General features: G+C 33.7%; 1 protein-coding gene across 1 annotated transcript in view; it reads left to right on the forward strand.

Moving 5' to 3' along the window:
* LOC143060552 (protein EFR3 homolog A-like) overlaps positions 1 to 22,664 on the forward strand; it is a 73,829-nt gene that overhangs the window by 24,734 nt on the left and 26,431 nt on the right. The window contains exons 6-14 of the mRNA XM_076233613.1: positions 8,082 to 8,219; positions 8,998 to 9,129; positions 11,135 to 11,213; positions 12,113 to 12,359; positions 15,564 to 15,657; positions 17,152 to 17,203; positions 17,998 to 18,170; positions 19,679 to 19,754; positions 22,014 to 22,175. Coding sequence (XP_076089728.1) covers positions 8,082 to 8,219; positions 8,998 to 9,129; positions 11,135 to 11,213; positions 12,113 to 12,359; positions 15,564 to 15,657; positions 17,152 to 17,203; positions 17,998 to 18,170; positions 19,679 to 19,754; positions 22,014 to 22,175 — 1,153 coding nt within the window. The remainder of the gene's footprint in view (positions 1 to 8,081; positions 8,220 to 8,997; positions 9,130 to 11,134; positions 11,214 to 12,112; positions 12,360 to 15,563; positions 15,658 to 17,151; positions 17,204 to 17,997; positions 18,171 to 19,678; positions 19,755 to 22,013; positions 22,176 to 22,664) is intronic.

Genomic DNA, 22,664 nt, shown 5'->3' on the forward strand with positions numbered 1-22,664 from the left:
ACCTGGGGCGGTGGTGTAATAGCACAACAACAATTATATAACCCTGCTCTAACCTGGGGCGGTGGTGTAACAGCACAACAACAACAATTATATAACCCTGCTCTAACCTGGGGCGGTGGTGTAACAGCACAACAACAACAATTATATAACCTTGCTTTAACCTGGGGCGGTGGTGTAACAGCACAACAACAATTATATAACCCTGCTCTAACCTGGGGCGGTGGTGTAACAGCACAACAACAACAATTATATAACCCTGCTCTAACCTGGGGCGGTGGTGTAACAGCACAACAACAATTATATAACCCTGCTCTAACCTTGGGCGATGGTGTAACAGCACAACAACAACAATTATATAACCCTGCTCTAACCTAGGGCAGTGGTGTAACAGCACAACAATTATATAACCCTGCGCTTACCTGGGGCGGTGGTGTAACAGCACAACAACAACAATTATATAAGCCTGCTCTAACCTGGGGCGGTGGTGTAACAGCACAACAACAACAATTATATAACCTTGCTCTAACCTGGGATGGTGGTGTAACAGCACAACAACAACAATTATATAACCCTGCTCTTACCTTGGGCGGTGGTGTAACAGCACAACAACAACAATTATATAACCCTGCTCTAACCTGGGGCGGTGGTGTAACAGCACAACAACAACAATTATATAACCCTGCTCTTACCTGGGGCAGTGGTGTAACAGCACAACAGCAACAATTATATAACCCTGCTCTTACCTAGGGCGGTGATGTAACAGCACAACATAAGAACAAACTAATTATATAACCCTGCTCTAACCTGGGGCGGTGGTGTAACAGCACAACAACAACAATTATATAACCCTGCTCTAACCTTGGGCGGTGGTGTAACAGCACAACAACAACAATTATATAACCCTGCTCTTACCTTGGGCGGTGGTGTAACAGCACAACATAAGAACCAACAACAACAATTATATAACCCTGCTCTAACTTGGGGCGTTGGTGTATCAACAACAACAATTATATAAGCCTGCTCTATTCTGGGGCGGTGGTGTAATAGCACAACAATTATATAACCCTGCCTTAACCTGGGGCGGTGGTGTAACAGCACAACAACAATTATATAAGCCTCCTCTAACCTGCTCAGAAGCCTTATGTAACCATGTAACAGATTTTTGTTATATGTACATTGTTCTTGACCTGACTTTTATGGTTTAGCAACTGCTTAAACCATATAAAAGCTTTTTATACATTTGGCAGAGTTCCTCTGACATTGACCTCAGTTTCATAATTAATTGTTCAACAGAAACTTTTTTGTGATGTGATCTATTTTTCAGGTACTGTTATCAATAGTATGTAACATTAGAACTTAGAAATAAAAAGAGAAGTTGAGGTCACTAGGTCTAAGATAAAGCTACTAGCAAATAAATGAAAATAAGCAGATTATGGTGCTCTATGTAAATTTAGATAAAAGATTCTTGAATTTGTCTATATTTGCTAAAACTGATTTTTTGGATAAAGTTTGCATTTCATGCAACCAAAGCCCATGGCCAAGGTTTGAATCTTCCAAGGTTAATCAATACTTTTGAGATACACCAAAATATAGGGCATTTATCATATAACATTTTATACATCATGACATCATAACCATGATTATTTCCAGAAACTATATACATGTACTGTGATATTCAATTTTCAACAAATGGATGTTATATTTGTCAAGAAAATTACAAACTTTTGCAAGGTGCAGGAATCTAATATAATTATCCTTTTTCAACTATTTTTATAGTTCGTTCTTATGTTGTGCTGTTATACCACTGTCCCAGGTTAGGGGGAGGGTTGGGACCCCGCTAACATGTTTAACCCCGCCACATTATTTATGTATGTGCCTGTCCCAAGTCAGGAGCCTGTAATTCAGTGGTTGTCGTTTGTTTATGTGTTACATATTTGTTTTTCATTCATTTTTTTACATAAATAAGGCCGTTAGTTTTCTCGTTTGAATATGTTTTACATTGTCTTATTGGGGCCTTTTATAGCTGACTATGCGGTATGGGCTTTGCTCATTGTTGAAGGCCGTACGGTGACCTTTAGTTGTAAATATCTGTGTCATTTTGGTCTTTTGTGGATAGTTGTCTCATTGGCAATCATACCACATCTACTTTTTAGCTCACCTGGCCCAAAGGGCCAAGTGAGCTTTTCCCATCACTTGGCGTCCGTCGTCGTCCTCGTCCGTCGTCCGTCGTCGTTAACTTTTACAAAAATCTTCTCCTCTGAAACTACTGGGCCAAATTAAACCAAACTTGGCCACAATCATCATTGGGGTATCTAGTTTAAAAAATGTGTGGCGTGACCCGGCCAACCAACCAAGATGGCCGCCATGGCTAAAAATAGAACATAGGGATAAAATGCAGTTTTTGGCTTATAACTCAAAAACCAAAGCATTTAGAGCAAATCTGACATGGGGTAAAATTGTTTATCAGGTCAAGATCTATCTGCGCTTAGAGGAGTAGGTTCAGTAAGACCCCTTTTTGGCCCCAAAATATAGCAGTTTTAGAAAATTGTGAAAATGTAATCTTTAAGCTATATTTTGGAAAGTAAAATGCTTCTGCTACATAAATATGAGCTGTTTTTGCCACATACAATGCACAAATATCGCGTTCTAGCATCATTAAGTCATACTAAATTACTGAAATCTTCAAAATTTTAGCATTTTGGTTAATTTTTAGACGGTTTCCGTCTAAAATGAAAGTGGCCGCATTCGTGTTCATTCATAATATTAAAATGTAAGATGTATTTGATGATAATACAAAACATATATAAAGGTTGAGGATGAACACGGATGCGGCCACTTTCATTTTTGACAAAAACCATCTGAAAAGTGACGTTTTTTGGCATATTTGATAGATTTTTCATATTTAAGCTTGAATCAGAGCGTTTTTAATTACTAAATCAGTTAAAATCTTTCACATAAACTAATCGAATCAATTGAAATAGACACTTAAGTGTTTAAAAAGTGTCCAAAAACTTTCCTTAGATGAACCTGAAATTTGAGGCCAAAATCGGCCCTTACCGATCCTACTCCTTTTCAGATGAATCTGACAACCCGTTATTGGGTTGCTGCCCCTGAACTGGTAATTTTAGGGAATTTTTGCTGTTTTAATCCAAACTTGGCCACAATCATCTTTGGGATATCTAGTTTAAAAAATGTGTGGCGTGACCCGGCCTACCAACCAAGATGGCCGCCATGGCTAAAAATAGAACATAGGGGTAAAATGCAGTTTTTGGCTTATAACTCAAAAACCAAAGCATTTAGAGCAAATCTGACAGCAGTAAAAGTGATTATCAGGTCAAGATCTATCTGTCCTGAAATTTTCAGATGAATCGGACAACCTGTTGTTGGGTTGCTGCCCCTGAATTGGTAATTTTAAGGAAATTTTGCTGTTTTTGGTTATTATCTTGAATATTATTATAGATAGAGATAAACTGGAAACAGCAATAATGTTCAGCAAAGTAAGATTTACAAATAAGTCAGCTTGACCAAAATGGTCAGTTGACCCCTGAAGGAGTTATTGCCCTTTATAGTCAATTTTTAACCATTTTTTCGTAAATCTAAGTAAATCTTAGTAATCTTTTACAAAAATCTTCTTCTCTGAAACTACTGGGCCAAATTAAACTAAACTTGGCCACAATCATCATTGGGGTAACTTGTTTAAAAAATGTGTGGCGTGACCTGGCCAATCAACCAAAATGGCTGCCACGGCTAATAATAGAACATAGGGGTAAAATGCAGTTTTTGGCTTATAACTCAAAAACCGAAGCATTAAGAGAAAATCTGACAGGATTTAATTGTTTATCAGGCCAAGATCTAGCTGCCCTGATGTTTTCACATGGATCGGACAACCCGTTGTTAGGTTACTGTCCTGAATTGGTAATTTTAAGGAAATTTTTCCGTTTTTTGTTATTATCTTGAATATTATTTAAGTGTTTAAAAAGTGTCTAAAAACTTTCCTTAGATGAACCTGAAATTTGAGGCCAAAATCGGCCCTTACCGGACCTACTCCTTTTCAGATGAATCCGACAACCCGTTATTGGGTTGCTGCCCCTGAACTGGTAATTTTAGGGAATTTTTGCTGTTTTTGGCTATTATCTTGAATATTATTATAGATAGAGATAAACTTTATACAGCAATAACGTTCAGCAAAATAAGATCTACAAATAAGTTGTACATGACCAAAATAGTCAATTGACCCCTTAAGGAGTTATTGCCCTTTATAGTTAATTTTTAACATTTTTCATAAATTTTTGTAAATCTTTAGAAAATATTTTCCATTGTAATTACTGGGCCAAGTTCATTATAGATAGAGATAATTGTAGCAACAAGAATGTTCAGTAAAGTAAGATCTACAAACACATCACTATCACCAAAACACAATTATGTCATGAATTTATCCGTGTCCATTGTTTAATATGCACAAGACCAAGGTGAGCGACACAGGCTCTTTAGAGCCTCTAGTTTAGCTCACCTGGCCCGAAGGGCCAAGTGAGCTTTTCTCATCACTTGGCGTCCGGCGTCCGGCGTCCGGCGTCGTCCGTCGTCCTGCGTCCGTCGTCGTTAACTTTTACAAAAATCTTCTCCTCTGAAACTGTTGAGCCAAATTTAATCAAACATGGCCAAAATCATTATTAGGGTATCTAGTTTAAAAATTGTGTCCGGATACCTGGCCAACCAACCAAGATGGCCGCCATGGCTAAAAATAGAACATAGGGGTAAAATGCAGTTTTTGGCTTATAACTCAAAAACCAAAGCATTTAGAGCAAATCTGACATGGGGGTAAAAATGTTAATCAGGTCAAGATCTATCTGCCTTAAAATTTTCAGATGAATCGGACAACCCGTTGATAGGTTACTGCCCCTGAATTGGAAATTTTAAGGAATTTTGCTGTTTTTGGTTATTATCTTGAATATTATACATAGATAGAGATAAATTGTAAACAGCAAAAATGTTCAGTAAAGTAAGATCTACAAATAAGTCATCAGGACCAAAATGGTCTGTTGACCCCTTTAGGAGTTATTGCCCTTTATAGTCAATTTTTAACCATTTTTCGTAAATCTTAGTCATCTTTAACAAAAATCTTCTCCTCTGAAACTACTGAGCCAAATTAAACCAAACTTGGCCACAATCATCATTGGGGTATCTAGTTTAACAATTGTGTCCGGTGACCCGGCCAACCAACCAAGATGGCCGCCATGGCTAAAAATAGAACATAGGGGTAAAATGCAGTTTTTGGCTTATCACTCAAAAACCAAAGCATTTAGAGCAATTCTGACATCGGGTAAAATTGTTTATCAGGTCAAGATCTATCTGCCCTGAAATTTTGAGATGAATTGGACAACCCGTTGATAGGTTACTGCCCCTGAATTGGAAATTTTAAGGAAATTTTGCTGCTTTGGTTATTATCTTGAATATTATTATAGATAGAGATAAACTGTAAACAGCAAAAATGTTCAGCAAAGTAAGATCTACAAATAAGTCAAGAAGATCAAAATGGTCTGTTGATCCCTTTAGGAGTTATTGCCCTTTATAGTCAATTTTTAACCATTTTTCGTAAATCTTAGTTATCTTTTAAAAAAATCTTCTCCTCTGAAACTACTGGGCCAAATTAAACCAAACTTGGCCACAATCATCATTGGGGTATCTAGTTTAAAAATTGTGTCCGGTGACCCGACCAACCAACCAAGATGGCCGCCATGGCTAAAAATAGAACATAGGGGTGAAATGTAGATTTTGGCGTATAACTCTGAAACCGCAGCCTTTAGAGCAAATTTGACAAGGGTTAAAATTGTTTATCAGGTCAATTTCTATCTGCCCTGAAATTTTCAGACGAATCTGACAACTCGTTGTTGGGTTGCTGCCCCTGAATTGGTAATTTTAAGGAAATTTTGCTGTTTTTGGTTATTACAGTATCTTGAATATTATTATAGATAGAGATAAACTGTAAACATCAATAATGTTCAGCAAAGTAATATCTACAAATAAATCAACATGACGGAAATGGTCAATTGACCCCTAAGGAGTTATTGTCCTTTATAGTCAATTTTTAAAAATTTTCATAAAATTTGTAAATTTTAACTAACATTTTCCACTGAAACTACTGGGCCAAGTTCATTATAGATAGAGATAATTGTAAGCAGCAAGAATGTTCAGTAAAGTAAGATGTACAAACACATCACCATCACCAAAACACAATTTTGTCATGAATCCATCTGCTTCCTTTGTTTAATATTCACATAGACCAAGGTGAGCGACACAGGCTCTTTAGAGCCTCTAGTTTCTTTTGTTCCATAATATTCAAATTATTTCTGTTATCAGCTTCAACATACTTAGACAAATATTAAATACCTGATAAAAGCTCTACCATTTCATTATTTTTGACTTTATAAATTATTTAATTAAAAAAGATATATAACATTTTTAGCTCACCTGTCCCGAAGGGCCAAGTGAGTTTTTCCCATCACTTGGCATCCGTCGTTGTCGTCCGTCCGTCGTCGTTTACTTTTACAAAAATCTTCTTCTCTGAAACTACTGGGCCAAATTTAACCAAACTTGGCCACAATCATCATTGGGGTATCTAGTTTAAAAAATATGCGGCGTGAACCAGCCAACCAACCAAGTTTGCCACCATGGCTAAAAATAGAACATAGGGGTAAAATGCAGTTTTTGGCTTATAACTCAAAAACCAAAGCATTTAGAGCAAATCTGACATGGGGGTAAAATTGTTTATCAGGTCAAGATCTATCTGCACATGAATTTTCAGGTGATTCGGACAACCCGTTGATGGGTTGCTGCCCCTAAATTGGTAATTTTAACAAAATTTTACTGTTTTTGGTTATTATCTTGAATATTATTATAGATAGAGATAAGCTTTAAACAGCAATAATTTTCAGCAAAGTAAGATTTACAAATAAGTGACCCCTTTAGGAGTTATTGCCCTTTATAGTCAATTTTTAACCATTTTTCGTAAATCTTAGTTATCTTTTACAAAAATCTTCTCCTCTGAAACTACTGGGCTAAATTAATCCAAACTTGGCCACAATCATTATTGGGGTAGCTAGTTTAAAACATGTGTGGTGTGACCTTGCCAACCAACCAAGATGGCCGCCATGGCTAAAAATAGAACATAGGGGTAAAATGTAGTTTGGCTTATAACTCTAAAACCAAAGCATTTAGAGCAAATCTGATAGGAGTAAAATAATCTATTAGGTCAAGATCTATCTGCCCTGAAATTTTCAGACAAATCGGTCAACCTGTTGTTGGGTTGCTGCCCCTGAATTGTGAATTTTAAGGAAATTTTGCATTTTTTGCTTATTATCTTGAATATTATTATAGATAGAGATAAACTGTAAACAGCAATAATGTTCAGCAAAGTGAGATCTACAAACAAGTCAACATGACCAAAATGGTCAGTGGACCCATTTAGGAGTTATTGCCCTTTATAGTCAATTTTGTAACAATTTTAGTAAATTTTTGTAAAATTTTTGAATATATTTTCCACTGTAATTACTGGGCGAAGTTCATTATAGATAGAGATAATTGTTAAGAAGAATGTCCAGTAAAGTAAGATCTACAAACACATCGTTATCACCAAAACACAATTTTGTCATGAATTTATCTGTGCCCATTGTTTAATATGCACATAGACCAAGGTGAGCAACACAGGCTCTTGAGAGCCTCTAGTTATATGTTCCAAAAATGTAAATGATGTCGATGTTTAAGCACTTTAAAAATTGGATTTATCTTCCTTTGTCCAGAATTGTACTTTTAAAATCAACTACAACCAATGGTTTACATAATGTTATATTTAAATTTACTTCCCACTTACAAACAAAGCTATGTTTACCCTTCAGTGCTGACAGGCACTTTGATTCTCAATTAGTCTTCACATTAGAATACCTTATGAAGTTTTTTTTCTAAAATCTGTCATACTTATTTGCTTTAAGAGAACTGCAGGTTCTTCTGCATATATTTATATAGATTCATTAATGCTGGTACAGGTATAATGAGGGCAATAATAATTAGTTCCCTTTTTCTTGCAGAATACGTAATGCTGGGTTAAGAGGTCTACAAGGTGTAGTTAGAAAGACTGTATCAGATGATTTACAAGTAAATATTTGGGAATCTATACACATGGATAAAATGGTTCCATCGTTGTTGTTTAACATGCATAACCCTAAGTAAGTATTTCTTGAAAGGTTTATTGGATATTATCTTGAATATTATTGAAAATAAAGATAAACTGTAAACTGCAAAAATTGTTCAGCAAAGTAAGATCTACAAAACATTTATATTGACCAAAATTGTCAATTGACCGCTTAAGGAGTTATTACCCTTTATGGACAATTTTACACAAGTTGTTTTATGTTTTTAACTTTTAAATCTTTTCAAATGAATCTAGTATAAATTTTGTATTTCCTTGTTAGTCAAGAAACATAGACACTTTGGGTAAAATGGAACATATGGGTAAAAAGCAAAAATAATCTTTGATGAAAGATTTAAGCAAAAAATTTAGCAGGTGAGCGATTCAGGCTCTTGAAAGCCTCTTGTTAACTAATACAACCATGACAACATGTTTAATATAATCTTGCCAGCAACACACATTCTTACACATTTGGTTAAATCTGAACTCCTTCAAGTATAGCAGAAGCTTATATATTCTACAACTGTTTTATCTGATTTAATATAACCATCAGAAAAGTGACCAGTGTAAGCCATATGGGGACTTATAATATATTGTAATAGTTGACAATGTCTTTTGGTCTCTTGCAGATAGTTGTCTAATTGACAATCATAAATTTTTATATAAGGTCTCATACCTTTTAACTGTTTTACCAATTCAAACCATGACACCCATACACATTTAGTATTTTATAATAATTTTTATTTGATCACATGTGACAGGTGTGTTCATTCTAAAACTCTTCTTTGTGTATAATCATAATAATGCTGTTTCAGTTTTATGTCTGTGGATTTAGAAAGCCCTAAAGATGAAGAACATCCAGTTTACTTATCAGAAGTTGTCTTCAGAGATCTGGTGTGCAGAGCTTCTTATGGAAATATCAAAAGTGTGTTGAAACCAGCATTAATGTAAGTACATAAATAACATCCAGTTTACTTATCAGAAGTTGTCTTCAGAGAGCTGGTGTGCAGAGCTTCTTATGGAAATATCAAAAGTGTGTTGAAACCAGCATTAATGTAAGTACATAAATAACATCCAGTTTACTTATCAGAAGTTGTCTTCAGAGATCTGGTGTGCAGAGCTTCTTATGGAAATATCAAAAGTGTGTTGAAACCAGCATTAATGTAAGTACATAAATAACATTCAGTTTACTTATCAGAAGTTGTCTTTAGAGATCTGGTGTGCAGAGCTTCTTATGGAAATATCAAAAGTGGGTTGAAACTAGCATTAATGTAAGTACATAAATAACATTCAGTTTACTTATCAGAAGTTGTCTTCAGAGATCTGGTGTGCAGAGCTTCTTATGGAAATATCAAAAGTGTGTTGAAACTAGCATTAATGTAAGTACATAAATAACATTCAGTTTACTTATCAGAAGTTGTCTTCAGAGATCTGGTGTGCAGAGCTTCTTATGGAAATATCAAAAGTGTGTTGAAACTAGCATTAATGTAAGTACATAAATAACATTCAGTTTACTTATCAGAAGTTGTCTTCAGAGATCTGGTGTGCAGAGCTTCTTATGGAAATATCAAAAGTGTGTTGAAACCAGCATTAATGTAAGTACATAAATAACATTCAGTTTACTTATCAGAAGTTGTCTTCAGAGATCTGGTGTGCAGAGCTTCTTATGGAAATATCAAAAGTGTGTTGAAACCAGCATTAATGTAAGTACATAAATAACATTCAGTTTACTTATCAGAAGTTGTCTTCAGAGATCTGGTGTGCAGAGCTTCTTATGGAAATATCAAAAGTGTGTTGAAACTAGCATTAATGTAAGTACATAAATAACATCCAGTTTACTTATCAGAAGTTGTCTTCAGAGATCTGGTGTGCAGAGCTTCTTATGGAAATATCAAAAGTGTGTTGAAACCAGCATTAATGTAAGTACATAAATAACATTCAGTTTACTTATCAGAAGTTGTCTTCAGAGATCTGGTGTGCAGAGCTTCTTATGGAAATATCAAAAGTGTGTTGAAACCAGCATTAATGTAAGTACATAAATAACATCCAGTTTACTTATCAGAAGTTGTCTTCAGAGATCTGGTGTGCAGAGCTTCTTATGGAAATATCAAAAGTGTGTTGAAACCAGCATTAATGTAAGTACATAAATAACATTCAGTTTACTTATCAGAAGTTGTCTTCAGAGATCTGGTGTGCAGAGCTTCTTATGGAAATATCAAAAGTGTGTTGAAACCAGCATTAATGTAAGTACATAAATAACATTCAGTTTACTTATCAGAAGTTGTCTTTAGAGATCTGGTGTGCAGAGCTTCTTATGGAAATATCAAAAGTGTGTTGAAACTAGCATTAATGTAAGTACATAAATAACATTCAGTTTACTTATCAGAAGTTGTCTTCAGAGATCTGGTGTGCAGAGCTTCTTATGGAAATATCAAAAGTGTGTTGAAACCAGCATTAATGTAAGTACATTAATAACATTCAGTTCAAATATGAGTACATAGATAAAAAAAAAGCTCTAAATTGAGTACATTAATAGAAACCAGCATTATAGACACACTGAAAATACATAAATAAAACCAGCACTTATGCAAGTTGTAAGCAGTACATAGATAAAAACCAGTACTGATGTAAGTACATGAATAAAAGCAAGTTCTTTTGTTAGTCCATAGATAAAAACCAGTACTTATTTTAGTGCATGAATAGAAAGCAGTTTTTGGAAAATGACGCTATCAGCGGCATGTTTACAATACTATTGACCAGAACTTACTGAAAATGCATTGATTTTAACTCGCATTTTGAAATATTTTATATGAATTCAACAAGATTTTTCTCAAAATCTTAAAATTTAAAATGACATTTAATTCTAAAATGACAAATTCACAATAATACATGCTTGCAATAATTTGTAATTTGTTTGAAATTATAATGATCATGAACATTGATATTTTGCAGACATTATGACAACCACAAGTTATGGGTTCCAAGTGATTTTGTTGTGAAATGTTTTAAGATTATCATGTATTCCGTACAGGTAAGTTGTATTTCTGTTGTTGAAACTCATTCTTGATTCACATATCAAGTATATTGCAAACCAATGTTTGTAGAGTTGACAGATAGATACGAAAAATGGGAACCTTCTTAGCTCACCTGACCCACAGGACCAAGTTTGGCCTCATCTTAACTGTTAAATTTTACCCTTGTTAGGATTCTATATGATTCCTCAAATGCATATCATATAGAGAAGATCTGTATTTGAAATGAAGGGAATTTTCTCATGCACTTTTGAAATAGTCAAAAAATATATACCTTCAACACATACTTTATAAGGATTCAATTTTGGCACGTCTAAGATTAAAATACAAACTTGGCCCAAAAAATACCAAAACTGTGAAACAAAAATATTTTATTACTCATGGTTTTGTAAAGTTTTCCTTTAACCTATAGTCTTTTAAAGTAGTTTTCAAGTTGAATAAAGATAGCTTTCCTGCAAAGACATCTTTGTAGTATATAGTAAATGATTAATTGGAATATAATAATTCTATCAATATACAACAACCAAACCAAACATTTTATTGAATATACTTGGTGACAGAAAATTAACGTAACAATAGTTGATTTTACAAGTTTCCATAAACTGCATCACTGTTTTATGTTGACACTGGGTACAAATTCCAGGAACTGATTTGATGAGGTCAGTTTGTCTTTTGGGAAATCTAGATGCATATAGTGAGCAACCTCCAGTGAAAGGCATGTTTAACTCTGTGGAGGTATTTCCTACACCTTCAACTGTTACTGTATCATATATATAAACCCTTTAGTATTTTCATCATGATTTCAGTGTTTACAGGCATTCTTAAGTCATTTCTGTTGTTGTCTGTTGTCTCAATAAACTAGTTTCACCCTGCCAGATGAATTATAATTCTTTTTCAGCAACAGTATGGTTATATTGTTATACAAACTTTAATGGAACATTTAGATAAACATACCCGAAGTGAGCCCCAGATAAAGAACAGCATTATAGATGTATTATATGAATCAGTGTTGATAGCTGCTGGTGGATCTATCGGACCTTCTGTGTTAGATGTTATCAACACTTTACTGAGACATCTCAGACTTTCTATAGAAACTAATGATGAAACAAAGGAACAGTTTGAGGATAATATCATTAATACTATAGGTAATATTACAATGTAAACTTAGTGTTGATAGAAAAGCAACACTTAACATAATATAGGTACTATATATGTTTAGACTATTTTTTCAAATTGCAAGCGTTCAACTATTGGACTTGTCAATAGTTTCCAACTATTGCACTTCAATGAAACTATTTGACCACAAGTGCCATTACATTTAGCTGAATTTCCAATGCTGCTACGGGATTGGAGGATTTTGAATATACTGTGGGAGTAATGATGTCGCGTTTTACATATTGTATCTAGGGTTTAAGTCAGTGCAAGACATAGTCTTAGCATTTCAGAATATTTATGAAGTAAACGTTATGATTGGGTTTCTGATCTTTATATTATCATAGTTGGTTTATCACCGACATTTTTGTCTGTTGAATAGTAAGAATATTGTCCCCTCAGATACAACTATTGCCCTTGGCTACGTCTTAGGGCAATAGTTGCACCTCGGGAGATAATAAATTTACCATTCCACTCATACCCAGTCAATAAGTATACAATATACTCAGTGCTGATAGAAAAGCAACACCTACCAAACTATAGGTACTATGACAATATATACTCAGTGCTGATAGAAAAGTAACACCTACCAAACTATAGGTACTATATATGACAATATATACTCAGTGCTGATAGAAAAGCAACACCTACCAAACTATAGGTACCATGACAATATATACTCAGTGCTGATAGAAAGCAACACCTACCAAACTATAGGTACTATGACAATATATACTCAGTGCTGATAGAAAAGTAACACCTACCAAACTATAGGTACTATGACAATATATACTCAGTGCTGATAGAAAAGTAACACCTACCAAACTATAGGTACTATATATGACAATATATACTCAGTGCTGATAGAAAAGCAACACCTACCAAACTATAGGTACTATGACAATATATACTGAGTGCTGATAGAAAAGCAACACCTACCAAACTATAGGTACTATGACAATATATACTGAGTGCTGATAGAAAAGCAACACCTACAGTCGTCCACCATAAGTATTCGTAAAAACAAAATGGCCGCCAGTCAATGTAAATCTGCACCTGAAAAAACTTGGAACTATTGAACAAGTAACAAAATAAAACAATCCTACCTCAATACTTTGTTATGTTTCCTTTGTTCCTCATTACTCATAAAATCCTCCTTGGAATGCTGTTATACAACGATTTCAGGTAAGTAACAGTTAATTTGTCCCATATGTCACGAATTTCACGTTCCAGATCTTTGGTATTATTTATGTTCTGAGTTCGTTTTTGCAGTTCCCTTTTTAATACCCACCAACAATTCTCTATAATATTGAGGTCGGGACTCTGAGCTGGCCAGTTCATGCTTTTTAGACCTGTTTCCCTACGAAAATCTTGAACAGATCGGGCTCGATGGACGGGGGCATTATCATCTTGAAAAACGTAGTTATCATCTGGAAAATGACGAACAACCACTGGCCACAAGTTATTGTCAATAATTTCAATGTATTTTAAGGCATTTATGTTACCTTCAACAACAGTAATAGTTCCGACACCATGGTAAGTGATGCATCCCCAGATCATTAAACTATACTTGCGCTGAGATGGAGGGCAAATACAATCTGTCAGCCACTCTTCTCCGACCTTTCTCCAGACACTGACACGAGAATCCTGCCCAATGATTACCTTGCACTCATCACTGAAGATTACTTTACTCCAGTGTGCATTAACAGTTTTATGTAAATTCCCCCTGCAATATGCCACTCGTTTCTTCATGTTGACCTCACGGATACGAATTTTTTTCTTTACTGACCGCTTGTGAAACCCATCAGAATGTAATTTACATTCAACAGTTCGTTTAGAGAAAGGTCGATCAATGCTCTCATTAAAAATATTAGTAATTTCAGATAAAGATTTACGGCGATGTTTTTTTACACAACGGGAAAGTTTTCTCATGTCCCGGTCATGAAAGGATTTTGGTCTGCCTGTTCTCCGAATGTTTTCTATATCACCCCGGTGCTCATACCTCTTCAAAAAACTGTAAACAGTACTCTGTTTAATGCCTGTCAATTTGACGATTTCACTTTTTCTGTAACCTGCATCATTTAATGCAGCGAGACGACTTTTCTGATCAGATGTCAGTTCTTTTCCCTTGCGACCCATTTTGTTTACATTAGATACAACGTAAGTGCAGACGCCTCTGACGTCATTACGCACGTGTCACATGACAACCACATGTTTTTCCACATGATCATCTATATATAGATTCATTGCCATCCCGATTGTGACATGGAGACGACGGTCAAATCTTGTTTACCCTTCCGTGACGTGACCGCCATTGTTGTTTTACGAATACTTATGGCGGAGTACTGTACCAAACTATAGGTACTATGACAATATATACTGAGTGCTGATAAAAAAGTTACACCTACCAAACTATAGGTACTATGATAATATATACTCAGTGCTGATAGAAAAGCAACACCTACCAAACTATAGGTACTATGACAATATATACTGAGTGCTGATAAAAAAAGTTACACCTACCAAACTATAGGTACTATGACAATATATACTCAGTGCTGATAGAAAGCAACACCTACCAAACTATAGGTACCATGACAATATATACTCAGTTCTGATAAAAAAGCAACACCTACCAAACTATAGGTACTATGACAATATATACTGAGTGCTGATAGAAAAGCAACTCTATATGGAGTTACTGCTCCTGAAATATTTATTTCATTCATTTGTTTGCTGTTATTGTAAAAACTATAGGACTTGGGTTAAAATTGTTAAATGCAAAAATGATCAGCATGACGAGATCAACTTATATGGCAGTTATTGCTCCTGGTATATTGATTTTTGATGCTATTTTTCCATTTTTACACTTATCTAAAAAAAACAACAACTATAAGATCTTGGTTGACTTTGTGAATTGCACACATGAGCAGCCAAACAAGAGAACCATAACTGCATTATGTGCATATAATAGTCTTAATAAGCAATGGGTGATTTTTTCAGAAGGTTAGTGATAGAATCACAGGTATGCCTCTTGGTTTTTTTTTTGGTTATTTTAAAAGTTTTTATAAATGTAAAGACACATTTGTCAGATAAAAAGTTAATGACTAATGGTTTGATTTAACAAAAAAAGATAAAAAGAAAAAACTGTCATATGTAATATAATTAATGTAGATAACATATTCTCTTTTTTACAGGGGAATTTGCCAAGAATCTTCCTGACTACCAGAAGATAGAAATTATGATGTTTATAATGGGAAAGTTTCCACAGTTTTCCTCAGAAGAATTAGGGTAAAGTCCATATCTACATAACCAGTGTTATTAATCAATAATTCTTATATGATTTGCATATCTGTAAATACTTGAATTGGATTGGTCAATTAAAATTTTTCTCTTGGTTTACACTTCAATAAACCATGTTTCCGAAACTACTTTCGTATTTTTTCATGCGCGATACATTCTTGCAGGTCAGCAAATTGAGCTGAAAAAACAAATGCATACCAATTGTTTCTATTCTAATGCATATATAACAAAAAAGAAATAAAATTAATGCACTAAAGTTTTGAAAAATGTATAAAAATGAAATTTCAATAAATGATTTGGCGAATTTATGGCAAAACGCGACGTCATACGAATAAAAACTTTCAAGGGAAAGATTATTTGTTTACGTGTACGCTTCAAATTCGGATAATTACTCATTAAAATGAAATTTTAGGCAATATGGTGGCCAACTCCTTAGTTACGACCTGTCAGTTGTGCATGTGATTGTTATTATAGTAGCCTTTACACAAAAAATATTAATAAAAAAATCGCGATCATTTGGCTAAAGAATTATAAGGATTAAACACATTTTTTCTAGAGATTATTGATGTGTAAACCGGGGCTCTTACCAGTTTGTGAGTTAATCGCCCCGGTTTACACATCAATAACCTCTAGAAAAAATGTGTTTAATCCTATAATAAGTTTTCTAAAGTTTACTCCATAATGCAGGTAAATGTCCCTACCGATATTCCTCTGATTTAATGGAATAAATTCTCAAGCACTCCATAATTAAGGAGAATGGTCCCTAGCATAATAATATTCCCCAACTGTTATATAATTTTTTGGAACTGACTTTTTAATTAAAAATGCTCTTTGAAATTGTCTGAAACATTTTATCTTGTAGTGTTCCTTTATAGAAGAAGAGGAAAGAACAACTAGACTTTTTTTCATATTACTGACTCCAGATTTTAGAATTTTCGACAGGTTACCTAATCTGTGTTAATTTGGCACAGACAATGTAGCTAGTCACAGAGAGTTTCCTCCAGACCTCTTGCTATTTCTACACCAATGGCCAACACTCATTTCTCACTATTTCAAGTTTGTTTTCTAATTATCAGGGCAGCAGAAAATAAATTTACCTTTACCTATTATCCTTGGTGCCAAATCTTGGTGAAAGTGACTTTATATGGTTTCATTCTGAATTGAAAGAATTGATTACAGTTTCTGATATTTTTAAACTGGCAACTGTGGAAAAAGTATTTCAGAAAACCATGTAGAATGGGACTATGTTGTATGGTACTTGAATAGGCCAATAAGAAGAAAGTATTCTTAATATATCATTTCATAAGTTGAAAATTATTTTTAAGATATTGTTACTAGGACTGTAGGATGTATATTGATTATAAGTTTATTTTTAAGATATTGTTAGTAGGACTGTAGGATGTATATTGATTATAAGTTTATTTTTAAGATATTGTTAGTAGGACTGTAGGATGTATATTGAATATTAATGTTTAATTCCAGAGAAGCAGTAGATACTAGAATGCAAACCATGCTCCTGAAAACATTACTTAAAGTAAGTTTTTATGCCCCATTTATTATGTCCCATTTATTATGTCCCATTTATGTTTAATCCCACTGCAAATTTTTGCACCTGTTCTAAGTCACGAATCTGATGTACAGTATAGTTGTCGTTTGTTAATGTAATTTATTGTTGTTTCTCGTTTCTCGTTTAAAAAAAAATTAATTATATAGATTAGACTGTTGGTTTTCCCGTTTGAATGGTTTTACACTTGTAATTTTGGAGCCCTTTATAGCTTGTTGTTCGGTGTGAGCCAAGGCTCCGTGTTGAAGGCCGTACATTGACCTATAATGTATTACTTTTTTTAAATTGTTATTTGGATGGAGAGTTGTCTCATTGGCACTCACACCACATCTTCCTATATCTATTATGTTTTCTGGTCTGTGCGTCAATTCGTTCGTCCGTCCGTTCGTCTGTCCCGCTTCAGATTAAAGTTTTTGGTCACGGTAGTTTTTGATGAAGTTGAAGTCCAAACAACTTGAAATTTTGTACACATGTTCTCTACGATATGATCTTACTAATTTTCATGCCAAATAAGTTTTATCCCAATTTCACAGTCCATTGAACATGCGAGTGGGACATCGGTGTACTATGGACACATTCTTGTTAGGATCTATTATTACAAATCCAGGTTCACATTATTCTCACAGAAAAATACTCCAGATTATTAATGATTATTTCCTATCAAAAACTTTACCACATGCTAAATCAGGTGTTGCCATACATTCTCACATGAAAGACTTCAGATACTTAATGTTAATTTCACAACATATATCTTGACATTGCAGGTTGCCACTAAATATAAAACAGTTGAAATGCAGAAAACTTTTCCTGTAGAATTCCTAATACCTTTGCTCAGAATATCTCTTTTGCCAGATGCTACAATGAGGGCTACTGTGCAGGATATACTACACAAACTTATAGATCGTCATGACAATACAGAAAAACTTAAACATATAACGTAAGTCAATTGTCCTAGTTCAGGATATACTACATAGGCTTATAGATCGTCATGACAATACAGAAAAACTTAAACATATAACGTGAGTCATTTGTCCTAGTTCAGGATATACTACATAAACTTATAGATCGTCATGACAATACAGAAAAACTTAAACATATAACGTAAGTCAATTGTTCTAGTTCAGGATATACTACACAAGCTTATAGATCGTCATGACAATACGGATAAACTTAAACATATAATGTAAGTCAATTGTCCTAGTTCAGGATATACTACACAAACTTATAGATCGTCATGACAATACAGAAAAACTTAAACATATAACGTGAGTCAATTGTCCTAGTTCTGGATATACTACACAAACTTATAGATCGTCATGACAATACAGAAAAACTTAAACATATAACGTGAGTCAATTGTCCTAGTTCTGGATATACTACACAAACTTATAGATCGTCATGACAATACAGAAAAACTTAAACATATAACGTAAGTCAATTGTTCTAGTTCAGGATATACTACACAAGCTTAAAGATCGTCATGACAATACGGATAAACTTAAACATATAACGTGAGTCAATTGTCCTAGTTCAGGATATACTACACAAACTTATAGATCGTCATGACAATACGGATAAACTTAAACATATAACATGAGTCAATTGTCATAGTTCTGGATATACTACACAAACTTATAGATCGTCATGACAATACAGATAAACTTAAACATATAACGTGAGTCAATTGTCCTAGTTCAGGATATACTACACAAACTTATAAACCGTCATGACAATATGGAAAACTTAAACATATAACGTGAGTCAATTGTCCTAGTTCTGGATATACTACACAAACTTATAGATCGTCATGACAATACAGATAAACTTAAACATATAACGTGAGTCAATTGTCCTAGTTCAGGATATACTACACAAACTTATAGATCGTCATGACAATACAGATAAACTTAAACATATAACGTGAGTCAATTGTCCTAGTTCAGGATATACAACACAAACTTATAGATCGTCATGACAATATGGATAAACTTGTCATAGTTCAGTCAATATAACATAATTAAGATGATTTATACTGCAACTTGTTGTGGTTTTTTTCTAAATATAGTAACACAGCTATATTTTGGTTAATGTCAATTTCATCATGGAACACTTTCTCCACAGTCAGGGGTTCATTAAGGGATGGATATGAATTTAACATTGGGTTACGATTTAAAAAAACTATCACTGTATTAATTTAAGTTGCAGTATAAAAACAATATTAGGTCAATGTCAGAAAAAATACAAACTTTTTTTGTACTTTGCACAAAACTGGGGAAGGGGGAGGTTCTACCGAGCCCTTCCCCAGTTTCTCAGCCTCATTCAAAAAAGTTTATTTTTTCCTGACAATGCCATTGACCTAATATTGTTTATTTATTAAAAAAATATACCAAAACAATCAAATACATTGATATATATTCAGCATGTTAATTACAAGTTTAATTTCAGAATACCTAAAGATGTTGGTGATTTAGATCTAGTTGTAGAAAAGAATTCTCGACATGACAGCCTGTTTATGAAGAAGGTTTGTTTACATAAGGATAACAAATTTTTGATAGAGATTGCATTAAAATGTTATTGCTTCAAAGACTAGTTTGGAATTTTACTGAAGTTTTATGCATTAAGTTTTACCCTTGTTTGTCTGTACGTTCCAAAATTGGTTTCCATTCTCTTTATTTTGTTTGCTTCAACCAAATGTTATGAATCTCATACACAATACTTATAACCACAAAAACATAGATCAAATTAGAATTTCGGTAGTGTTACTTTTACCTTTCTAGAGTTATGCCCCTTTACAAATGGAAAAATTGTGGAACTTTTTGTTTTCTTTCTCTAACTTTAGGTTGTCTCAACCAAGTGTTATGAAACTTATGCACAATGCTTATAACCACAAAACTCAGATCAAGTACAAATGGGTAGGTAAGGGCTGATTTTGGCCCCAAATTTCAGGTTCATCTAATGAAAGATTTTGAACACTTTTCAGGCACTTAAGTGTCTACTTTAGTAGATTCAATAATTTTATTTTAATTAAAGACGCTCATATTCAAGCTTAAATGTTATGAATCAATCAAATATGCCATAATATGTCACTTTTCAGGTGTTTTTTTTTGTCAAAAATGAAAGTGTCACATCCGTGTTCATCCTCAATCAATATATATGTTATGTATTATCATTAAATACAACTTACATTTAAATATTTAGAATGAACACAAATGCGGCCACATCCATTTAAGACAAAAACCGCATCTAGAAATTAACTCAAATGCTAAAATTATGAAGATTTCATTAATTTAGCATGACTTAATGATGCTAGTTCCCATTACATATGCATTGCATTGTCATAAACAGCCCACATATGTATATAATAGAAATATTCTACTATACTTAAAATAGCCAAAAGTTTACATTTTTAGCTCATCTGACCAGAAAGGTCAAGTGTGCTTTTCTCATCACTTGGGGTCCGTCGACGTCCATCGTCCATAAACTTTTACAAAAATCTTCTCCTCTGAAACTCTGGCCACAATCATCATTGGGGTATATAGTTTTAAAAATGTGTCCGATGACCCAGCCAACCATCCAAGATGGCTGCCATGGCTAAAAATAGAACAAAGGGGTAAAATATAGATTTTGGCTTATATCTCTGAAACCAAATGGGGTAAAATTGTTTATTAGGTCAAGATCTATCTGCCCTGAAATTTTCAGACAAATCTGACAACCCTTTGTTGGGTTGCTGCCCTCGAGTTAGTAATTTTAAGGTAATTTTGCAGTTTTTGGTTATTATCTTGAATATTTTTATAGATAGAGATAAACTGTAAACAGCAATAATTTTCAGCAAAGTAAGATCAACAAATAAGTCAACATGACCAAAATCGTCAGTTGACCACATGAGGAGGTATTGCCCTTTATAGTCAATATTTAACAATTTTCATAAATTTTTGTTATTTTTTTGTAAATTTTTAGAAAATATGTTCCACTGTAATTACTGGGCCAAGTTCATTATAGATAGAGATAATTGTTGCAACAAGAATGTTCAGTAAAGTAAGATCTACAAACACATCACCATCACCAAAACACAATTTGTCATGAATTTATCTGTGTCCATTGTTTTATATGCACATAAACCAAGATGAGTGACACAGGCTCTTGAGAGCCTCTAGTTCAATTTGTTAATCTGTTATTTTTTCGTGGCCAAAAAGGGTCTTACTGAATCTACTCCTTTTGGTAGTGTCATTTCTATTGCTCTTGAGTTATGTCCCTTTATAAATTTATATGCAAGTGGGTGTATCAAGTGGTTTGGGGGTGGGGGTTGAGGAAATAAGAATTTGGGATGGAACATTTTTACTAATTTGAGATTTCAGAAAATATAAAGAAAATTTCTTCAAATATTTTTTTTTGAGGGAGGTGTAAATTCAACAGCATAGTGTATTACACAAAAGCAAATAAATTGGGTATTTTTTTTTTTTTTGAAGGTGGGGATCAATTATCAACAGCACAGTGTATTGCACAAAAGCAAAACATTGTAATTTAAATCATATAACCAATTATAAGTTCTTTGACTACAGTTATTCTGTGTCAGAAACCTATTATTTGTCAAATATTTAATTACAATCCAAATTCAGACCTGTATCAAGCAAGAATATTGTGGTCATTTTAGCATGTACTTTTCAGGGTTGGACATCTGCGTTCGTATCCAGATGAACTCAGCGAAGCAATTTATTTTAGTTATAGTAAGCAGAAGATTAATTTTACATGGCTTAATCTTGGTTCTGTATTTATTTTTCAGAATGGTCTGCAGTTTTATTGGCATATATTGGAAAATGTTCAGATGACTTCCAACAAAGTGAACAACTTTGAATCCCTCTATTGTACAATGTGTTTATTATGTGTGGAAATAGGATGTGATGAAATGGTTATAGAATTACTTAGACTAGGTTTAGATTTACAGGTGGGTACATCCAATAAAACAAAAATAGACAACTTTTGAGTTCAATGCATAGTTGACAGTGAATGATTAACTGGAAAGTGGTCTATAAAATTTTATGAACTTCATAAATGATTATGGTAAAACATCATAGCATACCATTATGTCATACAAGCAAGAACAATTAAACTGAAGTTTATTTTGTTACTTGTACAACACAATTTTGGATTTTGAGCTCCTTTCTCAAATTGGTCCACATTGAGGTCCAAATTTAATGACAATGTCCATGATTAAAGTTTTGTTTGATTTCATAAAAAATGAATTTTTGGTGTTCTTTAATATGCTAATTCTAACAATGTTTTTATATTTTTTATATTTAACCATAATAGGTAATTGTCCAATTTCATTTGTTTCAATTATTTGACCACATTTATTTTGTGTCACAAACCTATGCTGTATCAAATACTTGGTATTCAATCACAATTCAAATTCAGAGCTGTTTTGAGCTAATAT

The sequence above is a fragment of the Mytilus galloprovincialis genome, chromosome 1 (genome assembly GCF_965363235.1).
Source record: "Mytilus galloprovincialis chromosome 1, xbMytGall1.hap1.1, whole genome shotgun sequence".
In the NCBI taxonomy this organism is placed as follows: Eukaryota; Metazoa; Mollusca; class Bivalvia; order Mytilida; family Mytilidae; genus Mytilus; species Mytilus galloprovincialis.